Source organism: Eschrichtius robustus, chromosome 13 (genome assembly GCF_028021215.1).
Source record: "Eschrichtius robustus isolate mEscRob2 chromosome 13, mEscRob2.pri, whole genome shotgun sequence".
Classification (NCBI taxonomy): domain Eukaryota; kingdom Metazoa; phylum Chordata; class Mammalia; order Artiodactyla; family Eschrichtiidae; genus Eschrichtius; species Eschrichtius robustus.
In genome coordinates this window covers 11,364,044-11,380,998 of record NC_090836.1, presented here as the reverse complement: position 1 = coordinate 11,380,998, position 16,955 = coordinate 11,364,044, and the positions used below count along the sequence as shown (strand labels likewise).

The 16,955-nt window shown below is 43.4% G+C and overlaps 1 protein-coding gene across 1 annotated transcript in view; it reads left to right on the top strand.

Annotated features, from left to right (window-relative positions):
- Positions 1-16,955, top strand: part of GRIN2B (glutamate ionotropic receptor NMDA type subunit 2B) — a 409,459-nt gene that overhangs the window by 299,716 nt on the left and 92,788 nt on the right. The window contains exon 4 of the mRNA XM_068560520.1: positions 4,516-4,630. Coding sequence (XP_068416621.1) covers positions 4,516-4,630 — 115 coding nt within the window. The remainder of the gene's footprint in view (positions 1-4,515; positions 4,631-16,955) is intronic.

The window sequence follows — 16,955 nt, the reverse complement described above, 5'->3', positions numbered from 1 at the left end:
GGTGCCAGGGCTCTTGGTTTGCTGGGAAAATTCTGGCAGAGCTCTTCCGGGCACCTCCCACACTGGGCGTACTGCTAAATCATTGCAGCGGATGAGCTCTGAGTGGCATGGTCAAAGTCAAAGAGGCACAAGGGCTTTTTACCTCAACTTGACCCCATTAAACCCAGTGGAAGATGACTCTGGCCACACGCAGCAAATGTATTGGCTCTGAGCCCATCAGGGTTCTGAGACTCTCCACAAGCCAGGGTCAGGCAGGAAATGAGATGGGTTTTATTTTCTGCAGTCTGTATGAGGGGTCTGCATAGACCAGGGCATGGCACGTGATGTGAGAATGCTAAGGGGCACATCTCACATCTCACATCAGGGCTCAGCGACGCTGATTTCACTTTACTTGGTGATGTAAGGAAAAGGAACACTGAACTTGAAATCGGAAGACTTGAACTGCAGTCCTGAACAGGCAAGTCACCTGGGAAAGTCAGGTAGCGTCTTGGGACCCGTTTCCTCCTTTCTAAAATGAGAGCTTTCAGTGGATAGTTCCTAAGTTTTCTTCTAGTTCTGGCAATCTGAGATTTGTGTAATATTAGAACTTTATGAGACAAGCCATCAGGTTGCTACATCCCGGGGACAAATCAAGCAATATTTTTATGTACCAAACCTTGATGGGCCTTGCAGGGGACTAAAGTTTTATGCACAGAGCTTCTGAATATGGCTGCCACTTGAAGCTAGGTTTTCTGATTACATACTTGAGGATGACATTCTTAGAGAAAAACAGAATTGCTGTGGCATCTCTTAATCTTGTAGTTTAATCCTTTGCTGAGAATTTATACATGGAAGTTTTGAGGTTTTAATTTAATTAATATTCAAAATTGGCAAAGTACAGCCAGATCCAAAGGTAGTTGGATATTTTCAGGTCTTATGGAAATTAAATTAATATGACCATTTGACCTAGTTTATCCTCCATATGTGAGATACAATTTCCATTCCTCCCATGTGTTCCATGGACAATTTGGTCTTATTAAATGTAATCATCACACTTTTACTCACTGAGGTCCAAGATAAGGCAAGTTCCTTGCCTTTAGATACTCAAATCAGGCTAATATATATTTTTTATTCTATATAACCTTATATTTGTGTCATATTTTATATCATTTTTCGACCCCCTATTTCATGTGATCATCACAACCTGATAAGCTGGAGGTAAAAAATGATGTTTCCATTTTAAAGAGGAAAAAGTCAGTTTCAGGGCCAAGGTCACATGTCTAAAAGTGACCACACTCCCAATTATTTTTTCACACTTTTCATTACCAATGAATGGTTTGGTCTTTTCTGCTATTCAAAGGGCATCCTTGCTCAAGGCGAGTATATGTTTGCAAGCTCCTCACTAATAGCTAAATGTTGGCACGTCCCAGGGAATTACTCAGAAAAACACAATGTGAATGATTAATCTATACACTGCTGAAGGATAGGAATGATTAAAGGATACTTTGGAGAAGAGTATTTTGTGTATCATCATAACATTTTATTACTATTTTTGATAAGTTAAATATATGAGAAATGTCAACATGGAATAAAATGAACATGTAGAACTGGAAGAGGGTGAACATCCCAGAGAGAGAGAAATATATAAGGAAAATCAAAAGGATCGGGGGCAGGAACAATTAGAGAAATTTAACTACAGAGCAGTTACCCATGAATGTGGTTTATTTTCTCGGAGTTTGAATTTCTCAACTTATCCACTTAATTCAGTGCTGTCCCCTTTCAAAGAAGTCATCTTGAGAGGCTATATACTTATTCCATTCGTGCTGCTTATTACTTACATGATTTTTGGAACTTCTCTTTTATAATTGCCTTCTGAAATGGACACTTTCTTTGAAATACTCTTAATGGCATTTTAGATGAAGTCAGAATTATTCAGAGCCTTGTCTGGTGAAAAGGAGGGTGCTTAAACTAGATAATTTATTTCCCTCCCTCCTTCTCTCCCTCTTTCCCTCTGTCCCTCCCTCCCTTCCTACTTCTTTCTCTCTTTCTTTCCATTTCCTTCCTTCCCTCCCTCCCCCCCCCTTCCTTGTCCGTCTCCCCCTCCTCTCTTGCATTCTTCCAAAAAAGAGGCAAGACTAATTTTTTTTACATGTTTTGTACACCTTCTCTGCAGACTTCCAGAAATTACTCTAAGCCATACCATATTGTTGTAGTAAGAACATATTTTTCAAGTTGGTTATGTTGGGTGCTTAAATTCTGGTCTGTTAGTTTAAAATATTGTGTTTTGTGCTTTTGTAATTATACTCCCTGAAGTGAATCATATGGGACTTTGGTTGGAGTGTTGAAGTTGTTGTTAACTACAGGAGACCTGAATATCACCTTCTCAGTAGTGATGGGCTGGAGCAGGCAGCACTGAGCTGAGAGGAGGAACAGCACAGGGGGTGGCGAAGACGCCAGGTGGAGCCTTGAGCGGAATCAGGGATGCTACACTTTTACCGACTGCAAGTGTCCAGAGAGTGCGGCCAAGGGGATAGAGGGAGGGAGCTGAAGCCGTAGCATAGCAGGACCACATGAAGGAACCAGGGATATTAAAGCTGCTGTGGCATACGAGAATCAGGGTGGGGTGCTAGAGAGGACATGGGATTGAGAATGGCGCTTAAATTGTTATTTCTGCTCCCAATTAGCTGGAGAACATTGGGCGCATAATTTGACCTCTCTGTGCTTCAGTTCCCTGATCTATCAAGTTAAAATTATAGAACTAATTGAGCTTATGGTTTCTTCAAAGACTAAAATTTATTTTGTAAGGGATACATGATAAATATCTTCAAATACTTGAAGGGCTCCCATGTGGAAGAAGCATTAGACTAAGACTGTATAATATCTAAGGAGGAGACCGGGATCTAGGGGTGGTAGGGGAGCAGATTTCAGCTTTAGGTAAAAAAGAACTGCCCAGCAGTGACATGGCGGCCTTGAGGGTAGGGTGTACAGTGATAAGCTCCCCATCAGTGGAAGTATTCAAGAAGAGCTGAGAGCCCTGGTTTTATGATGTAGAAGGGAAGCATAAACTACAAGAAGTAAGTGGCTAATTGATTGTGAAGGTCTCTTCCAATTTTGAGATTCTAGGAATCTCTCCTCCTTTGAGGTCCGTATTCTTGATTGCATTTGCCCCGAAATGACAGGTTGAAAAATCCCAGGCAGCTCTAGAAGTGAGAAGTGGTCCATGAGGATTTGGTTCACAATGCCTGGTCATCTCTAGAATTGCCTGAAGGACATGGCATCCTAGCAACCTTGTTGCTTAACCTAATGTTACCTGGAAGAATCAAAGAAGAGGCTCACAGTTCCGTTGAATGAAAAGACTTAAAAGAGGAGCCTTTAAGCTACCTCCTGCACGTTCTTCTTCTGCCCTTCAAATGCAGTAGGACACCATTGTTGGTCAAAGGTCTGAAGCCCTTTAGAATGCTCAGGACGATCACAAGATTCCCATTTTGCTTCTTAGCAGAGACACATCTCACAGCAGCATCGGGTGCAAGGCTCCAGAGTAGCATGTCATGTGAACACAGAGCTAATCATTGTTGATTCCTTGAGCCATGATGGTAAAGGGACCTAAATTACCATCAGCACAGTTGCACTAATGCGGTTGGAATGAGCACGCCTGTGGGAATTCCCGGTGAGGGAACTTCATCAGGTCAGAGCAGCCAGCAGGGGGATGGGCTGAGCGGGGGGTACAGGTGTCGGAGAGGGAGACAACGGCATTGGTCTGACTCTAATTATTAGAGTTTCTGCTAGTTTAAGTGCCTGAACCTAGAACACTCTGTGAAATGTCTCTCCCTTCTCCCCCATCACCACCTCCCGCCCCTATTTTCTGTTCACTCTACAAAGTGCAATAGCCCTGGTTTCCAGATACATCTCGTGGAACCAGATCCCTGACTGCTGGACTTATCTTGCAACCCTTAGAAGTATGGGCTGGGCAGGCACATCGCAAGAGTTCAAAAGTGTAGACATATCTCTGGGAGGCGGAAAGACCCTAAACTCCAGCCTCTCTGAGCAGGAAGTTGTGTTGGCCCACGCCCCCTGTGTCTTTTCTCTACCACCTCTGCCCTTTAATCCAGCTCCTTTTTTGAATACTAATCGTTAACACTTAATGAGAGTTTACTCTGCACCAGGCCCCATGGTAAACTATCTCATTTAAGCCTTACAAACCTAATAGAGTAGGCTCTTTATTACCCCATTTTTGGCAGATCGTGAAAAAACTGATGTTCAAAAGGCTAAATAAGTTGCTCAGTCATAGCTGCAGACTAAAGTCAAACCCACTGCCCTTGTTTTAAATTTCTGTCTTTTCTTATTATTCCTATTATGTGAAAACTTGGATGACGGTACTGGATCATCAGATGGGAGCCCGAGGGGTACAAGCTTTACGTGGTATTTGTACAGCTATCCACGTGTCTGCCTCCAGCCCTTTCTCTCCGTGTTCCTAACCATCTTGTTCTAGCGTACCTTCTTCATACTTTCAACCTTCTCTGTATTTTATCTTTCCAGGTATCTGATCAATGTGACTTTTGAAGGGAGAAATCTGTCCTTCAGTGAAGACGGCTACCAGATGCACCCGAAACTGGTGATCATCCTTCTGAACAAGGAGAGGAAGTGGGAGAGGGTAGGACATGTCTTTGGCAATTCTCATACTAAGTAGAGGGGGTGGGGATCGGAAAGTCTGCAACACATGGGAGGAAAATGGCACCTTGGTTTTGCTCTCTGAGCTGGAGAGCAAGAGATCAATACTTTAAGAACACGGGGGAGGCCATTTCTCAAACTTGCATCTTCATTTTCTTGCTACTTTGGTCAATCAAGAGATGATTGTCCCTATGTATTTCTGTTTTATTGGTAGTGGTGCTGTCTGCAGCATGACTTTGTTTTAATGGAAGAGTGTGCACGCACAATATAACACAATTAGCTGGAGAAAGCGACTTATGGTGTAATTCAGAAGTCGTGTCCTACACGGTATACTGGGGAGGCCTGAGAAGCCTAATTTATGAGCACACAAGTCTGGATTTCCTGTGACTGGAGGTTTGCCATGCAAGGCTCTTCTCAGGATCTCTCCCACTGCCAGTCGATCACCGTGTCTGAAATTCTACCATTAGGCGTTAATTTACGTGGGCGCCAGACTGCCTAGGTTCAATCCCCAGCTCCTCTACTCACTAAATTGTCTGTTTAGGACCTTGGGCAAATCTCTTAACTTCTCTGTGCCTCCACTTCCTCATCTGAAAAATGGGGATAATAATAATAGTACCAATATCACAGGGTTGATAAAGGACTTAGAAGGGTGCCTGGCACATAGTAAGCATTTACTAGGTATTGGCTTTTATTATTATCCCTGATTCCTAGTTAAATGCAAATGTTCCTGAGAGTAATTTCATCACTGGTGTTCCTGAGAATGTTCGGCAGGGCACTTGTGCCTTGAGATGCTTTGCTGAGAAATGGTTTCGCAGATAAATAAGACTGAGAGGTGCTGTCTACTCTGGCTCACTCTGGGAGATTCTCAGAACACATTAGCATTTGAAAGTTCAGAGGTGTCTTTTACTGAGGGATAGTTGACATACATCGTTATACTAGTTTCAAGTGTACAGTGTAATGGTTCAATATTTGTATATGTTGTGAAATGATCACCACAGAGAATCTAGTTAACATCCGTCACCATACATAGTTCCAAAATTTCTTTTTCTTGTGATGAGAACTTTTAAAATCTACTCTCTTAGCAGCTTTCAATATGCAACACAGTATTATTAACCATAGTCAGCATGCTGTACATTACACTACCATGACTTATTTATTTCACACCTGGAAGTTTGTACCCTCTGACGAACCACCAATCTGTTCTCTGTATCTGTGCACTAGGTATTTTTCTTTTTCTTTTGTTTTAGAGTCCACTTATAAGTGAGATCATGCAGTATTTGTCTTTCTCTGTCTGACTTACTTCACTTAGAATAACACCCTCAAGGTCCATCCATGTTGTTGCCAATAGAGGTGTCTTACAGCAAAGAAACATCTTTCATTTTATTTAATCTGGCATTTCCCCAAATGATTTATCACAAGATCCCTTTACTCATGAAATCATATTCTGTGAATCACGTTGGGAAACATTGATTTACAGACTCTGCAGACTCTGTGGGCCAGTTGGCTGAGAATAGACTTCAGGATGTCAGCATGGCTCTGACTAGATGGAAACCAGGTGATATAGTTCCAAGGAGAGTAGCCAGGAAAAGAAGCCAGAGATAAACTTCTTGAAATTCACCATCTTGTCACAGAGAGCCGTGGGCAGGTGGTTATGAGAATGCTCACCTGTAAAATCAGGCATGTGTGTCTCAGGTGGTGGGACCCAGGGTTTTACCTTTCAAACCGAAGACCTCGATCTGTCATGGGTTCCTCATACCAGGGCTTGGCTATAAGGCTGACATTATGCCCGGGGTTCTTGATTGAAGCTGCCGCCCCTCCCCTGAGTTGTCATTTGTTCCAAAATGCCTATTCCCTGGGCTCCCACTCCTCACCCCAGTCAAGCTGCTTTTCACTGCTGCTCTGGAGACATAATCATTCAAGAAGTGTCTGGCCGGCACGTACAACAGGCGCTTCTGTATATCTCCAGAAGAGGAGTTATTAAAAACGGAGGCTTCATGTGTGGATCAGAAGACATCCAGCTAGGGTAGCTTTTATTCAGTAGACTCGTGATTACCGTCTCCAGTAAGGGGCCCTCTCACAACCATCCCGTCTCAAAGAGACACCACTTCCCGTCATTTGTGCTGCCTTCTCTTCCTTAGGCTGGAATCTGAGGCCTGGGACCCCCGGCCCTTTCCAAAACTAGACCCTCCTTCCTGGGGGCTGGATCCCTCCCCTCCTTAACAGATCTACCTCTACTCTAACTCTTGAATCTATTCCTTATTTCTATATGATCCAGGAACCATGTGGATAACTTTTTAAATGGGCCTCCTTCTCTCTGACGCCCACATTGAACCATTCAGATCAGCCCTGGACATGGCTTCTAGAAAGAGCTTCCCAAGCCACAATTCTAGTTATGTTCTTTCTCTGCCCAAAACCTGCTCAGAGCTTCTGCAGTTTGTGGATTGGGCCCACACTCTATCTATTCTTGCATTCAAGGCTCTGGTCTCTTTTCCAACACGCATCTTCTCTTCCTCACCATTTCCCATCTCACCATCAAGCTACACCGGGCTCCTCTCTGTTCGGAGAATGTGCCCCTGTATGTCTTGCTCTCCGTACAGTGTGTCATGATGTTTTCTTTTCCTGGAATGAATGGTCCAATTATACAAATCATAATCATCCTTTGAAGCCCAATTAAAATGTTGCAGTCTCCTTCCCTGATCTTTGATCAAGATATAATTTTTTGCTCCCTTGTCCCCTGTCGCCTTGGTCCGTACCTCTGCTGTAGTACTCGTCACATCTGCCTGTGTTCGAGTTGCATGTGTGATGATCCCAGAGGACAGAGGCTGTGTCTTTATACTGTCGTGTCCTCATGGCAACCTGGAGGAGCGTGTAGCAGAGCTCGATAAATATGTGTCGAATGAATGAGGACCATTACACAATACAAGAGTCTAAAATCCATCATTAAGAACCCAAGTTTATGCTATTGCCCTTGATACAAGAGCTCATTTTTTTGGGCGAGGGGAGATAAAATCTTTATGCAGATTGAGTTTTCATAGATCGTACTTTAAGTGTGCTAAGGGAGCTTGTTATTTAAAGAAATTCTGTGGGTAATCTTTTGATAAAGTCTTTTGGGGGGATTGGGATCCTAGAATAGAACATTTTCATACTGACTTGGTTACATCAGGGAGCATTGCTGAAGAGAGATCTTCAGTATTCCTTAGGTTCATGAGCCACACAGCTCCCAAACCTGCAAGCCCTTGCGGGCAGGGTGGGGATGCCAGGCACAGGTCTAGAGCATGTCTGGGATGTGGTGAAATCGAACCGTGGGAAGTTGTACCTTTTCTTCCACCGTCACCCTGGCCCCCAGAACCCTTCTGCATTCTCAGGACCCCTAATAGCATTCCAGAAGGTTCCCAGTGGTCCAGGGCAGATTTAGACTTCAGAGAGTCAGGCCTCAGGGTGAGGATTCTACAGTGAAGAGATGGTCACTGGGGAGATAAGCAGAGAATGAGTCTCAATTTGTGGAGGAGGCGTGGGCTGAGAGATGGGGCCTTTAGCTTCTAGTGATGCCCCTAACTGGCTGTGTGACCTGCTCTTTTCACTTTTCTGGATCTTTCTGTCCTCATGTCTGGAATCATGGCGTGTGATGGGTCCTTTCCAGCTCTAACCTCTGAGATTACATATTCACGCTGTAAATAAACAGGAGCGTGGCGTGGAAGTTGGTGAGAGCTGGAGCGTACAAAAGGAGCCCGAATTTGTTTTTAAGGACAGTAGCTCCCAGGACGTATTTGTCATTCTTGTCATTGAGGTAAATGTCATCTCTTCAGAAGACCTTCCCTGATGACCCAAGCTGAAGTGGCCACCCGGTCAGGTCTATTTTCATTTTCTTCAAGATACTTATTATCTGACGTTTGGCTTATTTGTCTGCTTGTTTGTTTTGTTTAGCACCTGTGTTCCCACACCAGGTCGGATGCTGCGTGGGCGCAAGGGCCTAGTTCACCTCAATAATTCTAACACTTGAGAAGAGTGCCTGGCTCAGAGGGGCCGCTCAAAAGATCATTGTTAGATAAACGAGGAATCCGTACGCTCGGGAGGGTTAGAGCCGTGACCGGTAGCGACCATTCGCTTCCACCTGGGACTCTCCCGTGTAGACTGAGTGGTTTACTGAAAAGCACGTGAGAGCAGGTACATCTCCCTACGGACGGAGCCCTCCGAGGACCGGCAAGGGACTCAGGGCACCTTCGGGAGGGCTCGTCTCCAGGCAGGCGCGCCCAAACCGTGTTCAACAGGCAGCCTCGGGAGGAGGAAGATTTATTAAGTTGTCAGTGTGAATCGTGTGGTAGGATTTCACCACATTCCTTCAGGTTTTTACAAAGCAGTCTCAAAGCTACTGTCTTATCAGTTTGGTTCCTTCCAAAAGACTTCAAGTGAAGGCAGGATAGTCTGTGGGACTGAGCACAGGTTTTAGAAATCGGAGAGAGCTGAGTTCAGTTTCCCACATCGCCATTTATCAGCTGTGTATACAGAGCGACTGATATTACCGGGGTCTATTTCCCTTTTGTAAGATGGGGCTTTACATAAGGCTGTCATACAGATTAAAGGGGATTTTATAGTAACCAGCTATAAAGGAGATATTATAGTAAAACCAGTTAATAGTGGCTGAAACATAGCCAGTATTCAACAAATACCAATTGGTAGTCCCCACCGTCCTCGAGTAATTTTTTAAGGTAATATCTGCACATGGTAAAAAGTCAAATGATACAAAAGAATATCCAGTAAAAAGGATGTCCTCTGATCACCTATGATCCCTGGTTCCCCAGGTCCCTCCTCAGAGCAACCATAGTTCTCAATGTCTTATGTATTTGCTCTGAAAATACTGCCAAGCATATACAAATTTTCTACATTTACTCAGCCTCTTTTTTTAAACGAATAGTACATGCTTTTGTGAACCTTTAGTGGGATCGTGTATTAGTAGCCTCTAAGGAGGCATGGAGGCTGGGGGCTAGAATAGCAAAGAGATCTCTGGATCAGAATTATATTCACAGAAAGCCAAGTACATACCTCTGGTATGTAGAAATGTGAAGAACATTTAAAGAGGAACACACAGACACAGATGTAGAGAATGGACTTGTGGACCCAGGGGTGGAAGGGGAGGGTGGGACGAATTGAGAGAGTAGCATTGACATATATACGCTACCATGTGTAAAATAGATAGCTAGTGGGAACCTGCTGTATGTATAGTGCAAGGAGCTCAGCTCGGTGCTCTGTGATGACCTAGAGGGGTGGGACGGGGGTGGGGGCATTGGGAGGGAGGCTCCAGAGGGAGGGGATATATGTATACATGTAGCTGATTCACTTTGTTGTACAGCAGAAACTAACACGACGTTGTAAAGCAATTATACTGCAATAAAAAAAAAGTACAAAAAAAAAAATAAAGAGGAACACACACACACACACACACACAGCATGGTGAGTTGGAAAGGGTAGGGGATGGTGAAAAATATTTGTTTGCAGAGTGGCTTCATTTGTAAGTCTCTCTAAGAGGGGGACAGATGCATCAACTTGCATTAAAAATAGTCTGGCACAGAGAAGCAGTTCCAGCAAGCATTCAGGCTTCTGTCTTTATCAGAGCCTCTCATGATTTGCTTCATTGCCACTGCTCCCTGCCTCCATTTAATCGTTCCTAAAATGGGGATAGTAAAAATGAAATGCAGTGGGGTGTGTTCTGAGTAGTGACTTCAAGAAATGATGATGGTGCATTTTTCAGGTTGTAAGAGGTAAACAGACCTCAAAGGGACTGTCTCTGGGTCAGAATTGCAGGACAATACATACGGTTTGCCCCTCCGCTCGTCTTTCCCCCAAACTCGCCAGAGCTGTATTTTAGAAGTGCACTCCCTCTTCCCTGCCTCCACCTACCAGAAAATACCCCTCCTTGTGTAGATTAAAACATTCTTCATTTGTCTGGGTCATTCTTTGGGCTCCCCAAGCCCCACTTATCACCTTAGGCTGGCAATCCTGAGAGATTACAGCCATATCCACCAGTGGAAGAAGGGTTAAAGGTGAAAGTGGCCAGTAGGAAGTGCTGAGTCCATAGTCGTGTTTATGAATTAACGTACGGATCAGTGAGAGAGAGGAAGGGTAACCAAACTGGTAGAGAGAAGACTCCCGAGAGCTGCCTCAGCAGCAACAACCTTATAAAACAGAAGGTCCCACCAGCATCTGGAGCCTGGGATGCACGAAACCGGTTAAGGGATGCTTCCGGTAGCCGCGTATCCAGGAGACAGCACTGACTCCAGGCTGTGGCCGCTCTGTGATTCCGACACCTGAGGACTACAGAGATCCTATCCCAGAACGATCAAGTGGGTGATGATGTGACAGAGGTTGATCGCTACTGTGGCAGATTCTGCTTGAAAGCCATTGACTCATGACATAAAACAGCCCGTCCGTCCCTTCAGAGAACGTGCGCACGCGCACCCACACACTGTCTCTCTCTCTCTCATCACGGACAAACTGACGGTCTGCTCACGAACACAGGAACCACATGTGGCTGGTTTTCCGCCAGACGTCTGTGCCCAGCACAGTGCGAAGCAGTACTAAGCAGGCCAGGAAATACTTGGTGTTGCCTGAACACACCTGCCCCAACTGAATTCCACCTCCCGGCCCAGGGGGAAGAGGCCACGGGCTATCCACACGCTCTCTCCAGACTTGTAGAGGGCGTCCGAGGAGTGAAACAGAAGCTCCTCCCCATGTTGGTGTGTTTTTTCTGCATCTCCCGATACCACCACTTGGCAACATGCTTTTTTTGCCGACGTTGAACTGCATACTAATATGCATCATTGGATTAAGGGATTAAGAAACAGGATCCATGGAGAAAGGCTGTGGGAATTGGGGTCACGGAGGGGAAGAAGAAGAGGCAGCAAGGTGATGACTTACTCTCTTTAAATATATGAAGAATTATTGGACCAAGTGTTGAGATCAGCTGTTCACTTTCTCCTCCGAGACAGAACCAGAGCAAGTGGGCTTAAGATCAAGCAGAGAGGATTTATATTAGCTATAAGGAGAATTTCTTCCTAGAGAGAAGTGTTGAGTACCAGAACTGTTAACCCCACCAGGGACTGACTTTGGAAGAACTAAAAATTGGGTATATCTTCAGGGCTCTGTAACGTGCAGTCCTGCCCAAACAACAATGCGTGAACTACAGGCTTTGAGAGTTCTTCCCTTCCCCTCCCTCCCTTCCCTCCTTCCTGCACATAACGATTGAGCACCTACTATGAGCCTAGTGTTGCTCCCACCAAATTAGTATTATTGTTTTCCTAGTTGCTGGGGAAGGAAGTATTGCAAGGAGAAGGGCGCTTATTGTGACACTTAAAATTTCTATAACCTAAGGTGATTTTAAATCTGACTATTGGATATGGTCTAATAGTTGGGTGGCCCTTTCATCTTGCTTGGTTAGTAAAGACCCTGCATATATATGACAATGGTTTATAGACAAGGCCTCTGGATTACATGCTTTTGGTTGTCTTTCCAAGTTGTGATTATCACAGACTTTCACATCCAAGTGTTCCCTTCTTTGGTTCCCTCAGCTCCAAGAGCCGTGGCCCATGCTCTTCGCCTACACCCTTTTCCAGGGTCCCGGAAAGAGACCACTGGGGGCCAGCCCCGGGTGGGGAGGTGTGCCCTTAACCCCCAAGGTCTCCACACCCACCCCTGGTAGACTCAGTCCACAGTGTCAAGCTGCTACCCCCATGTACATTTATAAAATAATTCGAAGAGCAGAGCAGGTTGTATTGGGGGAAAGGACTTCAGAAATGTCATTTCAGAAAGGCTGGTTGTCTTCATGTGCTGTCATCAGCCACTGAATGAAAAGGATAAAAGAACAAGATAACCTTGGTTGACTTTGCTTTTGAAACCTATACCTGCTGGTGGGGGAGAAAAGCAGGATGGAGCTTGGAGACAGAAGTGCTGGCTTAATCTTGACTTAAGGATACACTGTAAAGAGGAAAGGATCCCCAAAGCCAAAAGATAGCTTTCATCCACCTTGTTTAAATTTTATTGAGATTTTTATTTCATGACAGTTGTCTTTGGTTGGCTCCTGAGTCCTCTGAACTACCTTTCTAATTCTAGGTTATAATGTTTTTCCAGTAGTGGTATTGAAGATGAAATAGTGGTGTAGAGGTTACAAGACTCTTATGTTAATATACAGGTTAAAAACAACATTTATGATTTTATTATTATAAAGGTAATTGGTGCTTATTAAAGATATTTGGGGGGACAAAATAAAATTTACCCGTTTACATACCTACAAAGAATTAGTGTTTACATTTCTTCTGTTTCTTACTGATGCTTTTTTCTGTGCCTGTGTGTGTATATGTGTATGTTTTAACACAATACAGTGTGATACAATAGAACTGGAAACGCAATGTATGAACAGTTTGCGGTCTTCTTCTTTCTCTCACTATGATATTGTGACCGTTTTCTTATTTTATTAATGTTATCCAAAAGCATGAAACTTAATGACTGCCTCATATTCCATTGTAAAGACGTATCATACTTCTTTAAACTGATCCCCCATGATTAGGCATTCGTATGTGTAACTGGTACTCATATGAGAATAATTTCAGAGTTTTTGATAATCCAGCTTTGATGTGTAAGATTGATGTCCGAGGTGACAAGGTTTGGTCACCTTTTTTTTTTGTTGTTTTATGTCCCTAAACATTCAAAATGATATCCTTTAATTCAAGAAGCTTGGGTTATATTCATTCAGTAACAAGGAGTAGACACACATGCAGTGGGTGTGAAAGGCTCTCCTTTGTGATTCCTGGTCTGCTGGGGATCCCAGAGGGTTTTTCTCTTTCTGACCTTCTAATCCTCTAACTTTGCTGATGAGAATACTTCTTATCTTTGGCAGTTATAGCACACAGAGAATGGGGTTGTTCATGTGGTCTGTGTCTGCAGTTTTCAACATCCTGGGACCATTTTCTTGAGAGTTGGAAGCTTGTAAAATTCAGGCCCATGTTCCTAAGGAGCTAGTAGGGCTCATGCTTGGTGTGACATCCTTTCTAGTGCTGTTTCCTTTCTCTGTGCCCCAAGTGACCCAGGAAGAAGGGAGAGTGATCCCCTTCTTTCACCAGTGGGGCAGTACCTGGACCTGGCTGACTCACATACCCACAGGCTGATGTGCCTCAAGACTGTCAGGGCCATCACGGCAGGGACTACTCTTTTCATACCTTGGTGTATTTTCCACCAAACAAGCTACTTCGTGCATACATTAGTAGCATATACACTTGCCCTGAAGTATGAGGTGTGACATCAAAGCTATAATATCTGAATGTTCTTCATCTACATGCACGCCTCTGTTGACCTATCACCAGGAGATCTTCTGCTTTGAGTTTTTCCTACAGCGATGACAGGTTTGTACAAGTCCACGCACATTCTCTCTCTCCACAATACCTACTTATGAGAGCTGGCCGGGACCAGGGTAAAGTGATTCGTGCGCACAGGGAGGGAAGCACTGACCTTGGCATGTGAACTCTGCTGATCGGCCCTCAGTACAAAGAGTTGAAAGGAAGCGTTGGCCAATTAAGAAAATAAACTGCCTTTAAGAATGAAAGCTATTAATAAAAAAACCATGAATACAAGCATTCCACAACAGCCATAGCACTCAAGATTATTTGGTGTGATTTTATTATTTTCTCTCTCTATCAGAATGATTTCTGTCCATAATTTGGTGAGCATTTCAGTTCATTTTGAGAGAGAGACAAGCTCTTGCACTTTCTTCCAGCTCTCCCTCTCTGTGGTCATGTGACCCAGGTATTCTCTGCTGCCCATAAAGGCTGCCCATTGCCAGTTCTACAGGCATTCCAGGTCTTAGCTCCATCAGCTACGTGTTCTGAAGGTTTAAACTTAAAACAGATCTGTGCCAGGGGAATGATGAGAATGAAAGTGTGGTCTTGAGGAGGCAAATAAAAGAGGAGAAGAGCACAAGTAGACGTCCGGGAGAGAGTGATAGACCCCAAGGGAAAGAGGACCATTCCCCACCGCTGTATTTTCAAAGTGCACAATATTCCCCGTTTACACCAAACTCTGCTAGATATCCTTTCACATTTTTCTACTCTAAAGGTTTGGTGTATGGTGTATTCTAAGATCGTCAATTTTGGCTATTCTCATAATAACGCGTACCATCTTTTTCACTCATTCCATAAGGAGGGGAGCTTTCTGGCGTAGGAATAGAATACTACCTCTTGGGTAGAATTTCTGGTGGATATTTAAGCCACCTCAGCATTCTCTTTATAGAACAGTGAAAAAACATCTATTCTCCCTAAAGGGTCTGAGAAAGATGTACAATTTCTAGAACACTCTATCCTGAGATCAAGGGCTCTTAGGAAGATTTGGCACTAGCACATCTGACATTTATTGGGCCCTTTATTAACAATGTGGTTTATGAAGAGTTTTAGCGTATATGACCTAATTTTGATTCCTATTAAAACTTACTTCCCGTTGCACAGGTAAGTATACTGAGGCTCAGAGAAGCTGTACGATTTGCCAAAGTCATACACTTAAGGAGTGGCAGAGCTGAGTGTAGATATTTACGTCTGGCTCCATTTAAGTCCAATATGTGTTTTGCCTTGATACACAGAGTATAACAGTATAACTAGACTAATGGCATCAAAGTGTAGCACTACCAATGGGGATAATTTTGTAGACCAGAGGACAGATCACACCATGGAAATATGTGAGCGCTATCACATGAGAGTTTTTAAACAAAGTGTTCAGAAATGGTCCTTTACAAGGTAGGGGCGGGGGGGAGTTAGCTTAAACTGTGACTGGCTGTTTCAGTGTAATATTTTCCTGAGAAGATTATAAGATGGAAAAGTGAGCAAAGGAGGGAGAGAGGCAAGAAAGATAAGAACAACAACAGAAAAGCTTTTCTGCATCCCTACATCCTTATACCTTTTCACTATCTATCATTAAACACACATTCACACACACACACATCCCTAAAAATACATACATGCATACATTGCCTCTTTTTTTCAGTTAGAACAAGAACGTATCTCCTCAAACTGTGAGGACAGAACACGTTTCTCCCAATAGCAAAGGCCACAGCTACCTACAGAAATAGTTGTCTAGGTCCTGATTACATAGAGGGGATTTTCTAGCAAATAGTTTGCTTCTGCATTAAAAGCTCTTCTAAAGTGCAGCCACATGGCAGTGATACTGCAGCTATGCAGCCCCATTGATCAGACACCTGCAGGAGGTGCAGAGAAATGTCGAAACACCAAGAGGAATTTAAAATAGCTGACCTACAAAACAGACTTCAAATCTTAGCAAGAGAGTGACATGAAATTTTAACTTTGTTTTACATAAAACACAATCAATTAAATATTTTATGAGCTCAACTAGCTAAGAGAGAGGAGTTTGGGGATTTCATATCAAACTAGCTGAAGGTTCATTGAGATGAATACATACAAATATATAAAAGAGAAAGTAGAAGCAAAATCCAGTAGCTAAGACCACTGATCTTCTGTGATTCATCATGGTCACTTCAGTGTTTCCCCAAGTATGATTGTGGGTTTCACTGTGGTACATGAATTAAGAGGGATAAGTATTTTTTATTTAAATAATCTGTTTATCTTTATAGTTATCTTCTGTCTTTGACAAGTGACACTTGTCTTACGTTTACAGTCATGATATGAAATTTTTAAATAAATATATTTTTTAGAAGAAGATTATTTCATATGTAATTAAAAATAGTGTAGGTGGTGCACAGATGTGGCAAAAATTGGTACAGTGGAGCTCAAATGACTGAAATTTGAGAAATGCTTCCAGAGGGCAAAGTGTGTTCCAGACCCCGGTTCCCAAATCACAGTAGTCAAGACTGACCTACCTTCCCGTCCTCTTTCCTCTTCTGCTCTCTGTATTTAGTCTACACACCAGCATAATTGCAACTACCCCTTCTCCAAACCTCTTGTACTTTTATGCCTACATGCCTTGGCTTATGCTTTCCCCTCAACCTTGGACTCTTGAACTTGCCCTTTGAGGCATAGTTTAAAAGCCAAGAGGCATCATATCTTCCTCACCTCTGCCTAATACAGTGATTCATCCAAAGCAGTGTAAATAGAAGTTGCTTCAACTTTCTTTGTTTCCCTTTCCTTATCTATAAAACGGAAAGAATGATACCACCTACCTCAAACTGTGGCTATACGGATCAAATAAGCTTTAATTCATTTAAAATTCTTAGCACAGTATCTGACGTGTAGCAGGTGCTGTGCAAATATTCACTGTTCTTTACTTGAACATGTTTTTTTCTTCCAGTTTTATTGAGATAT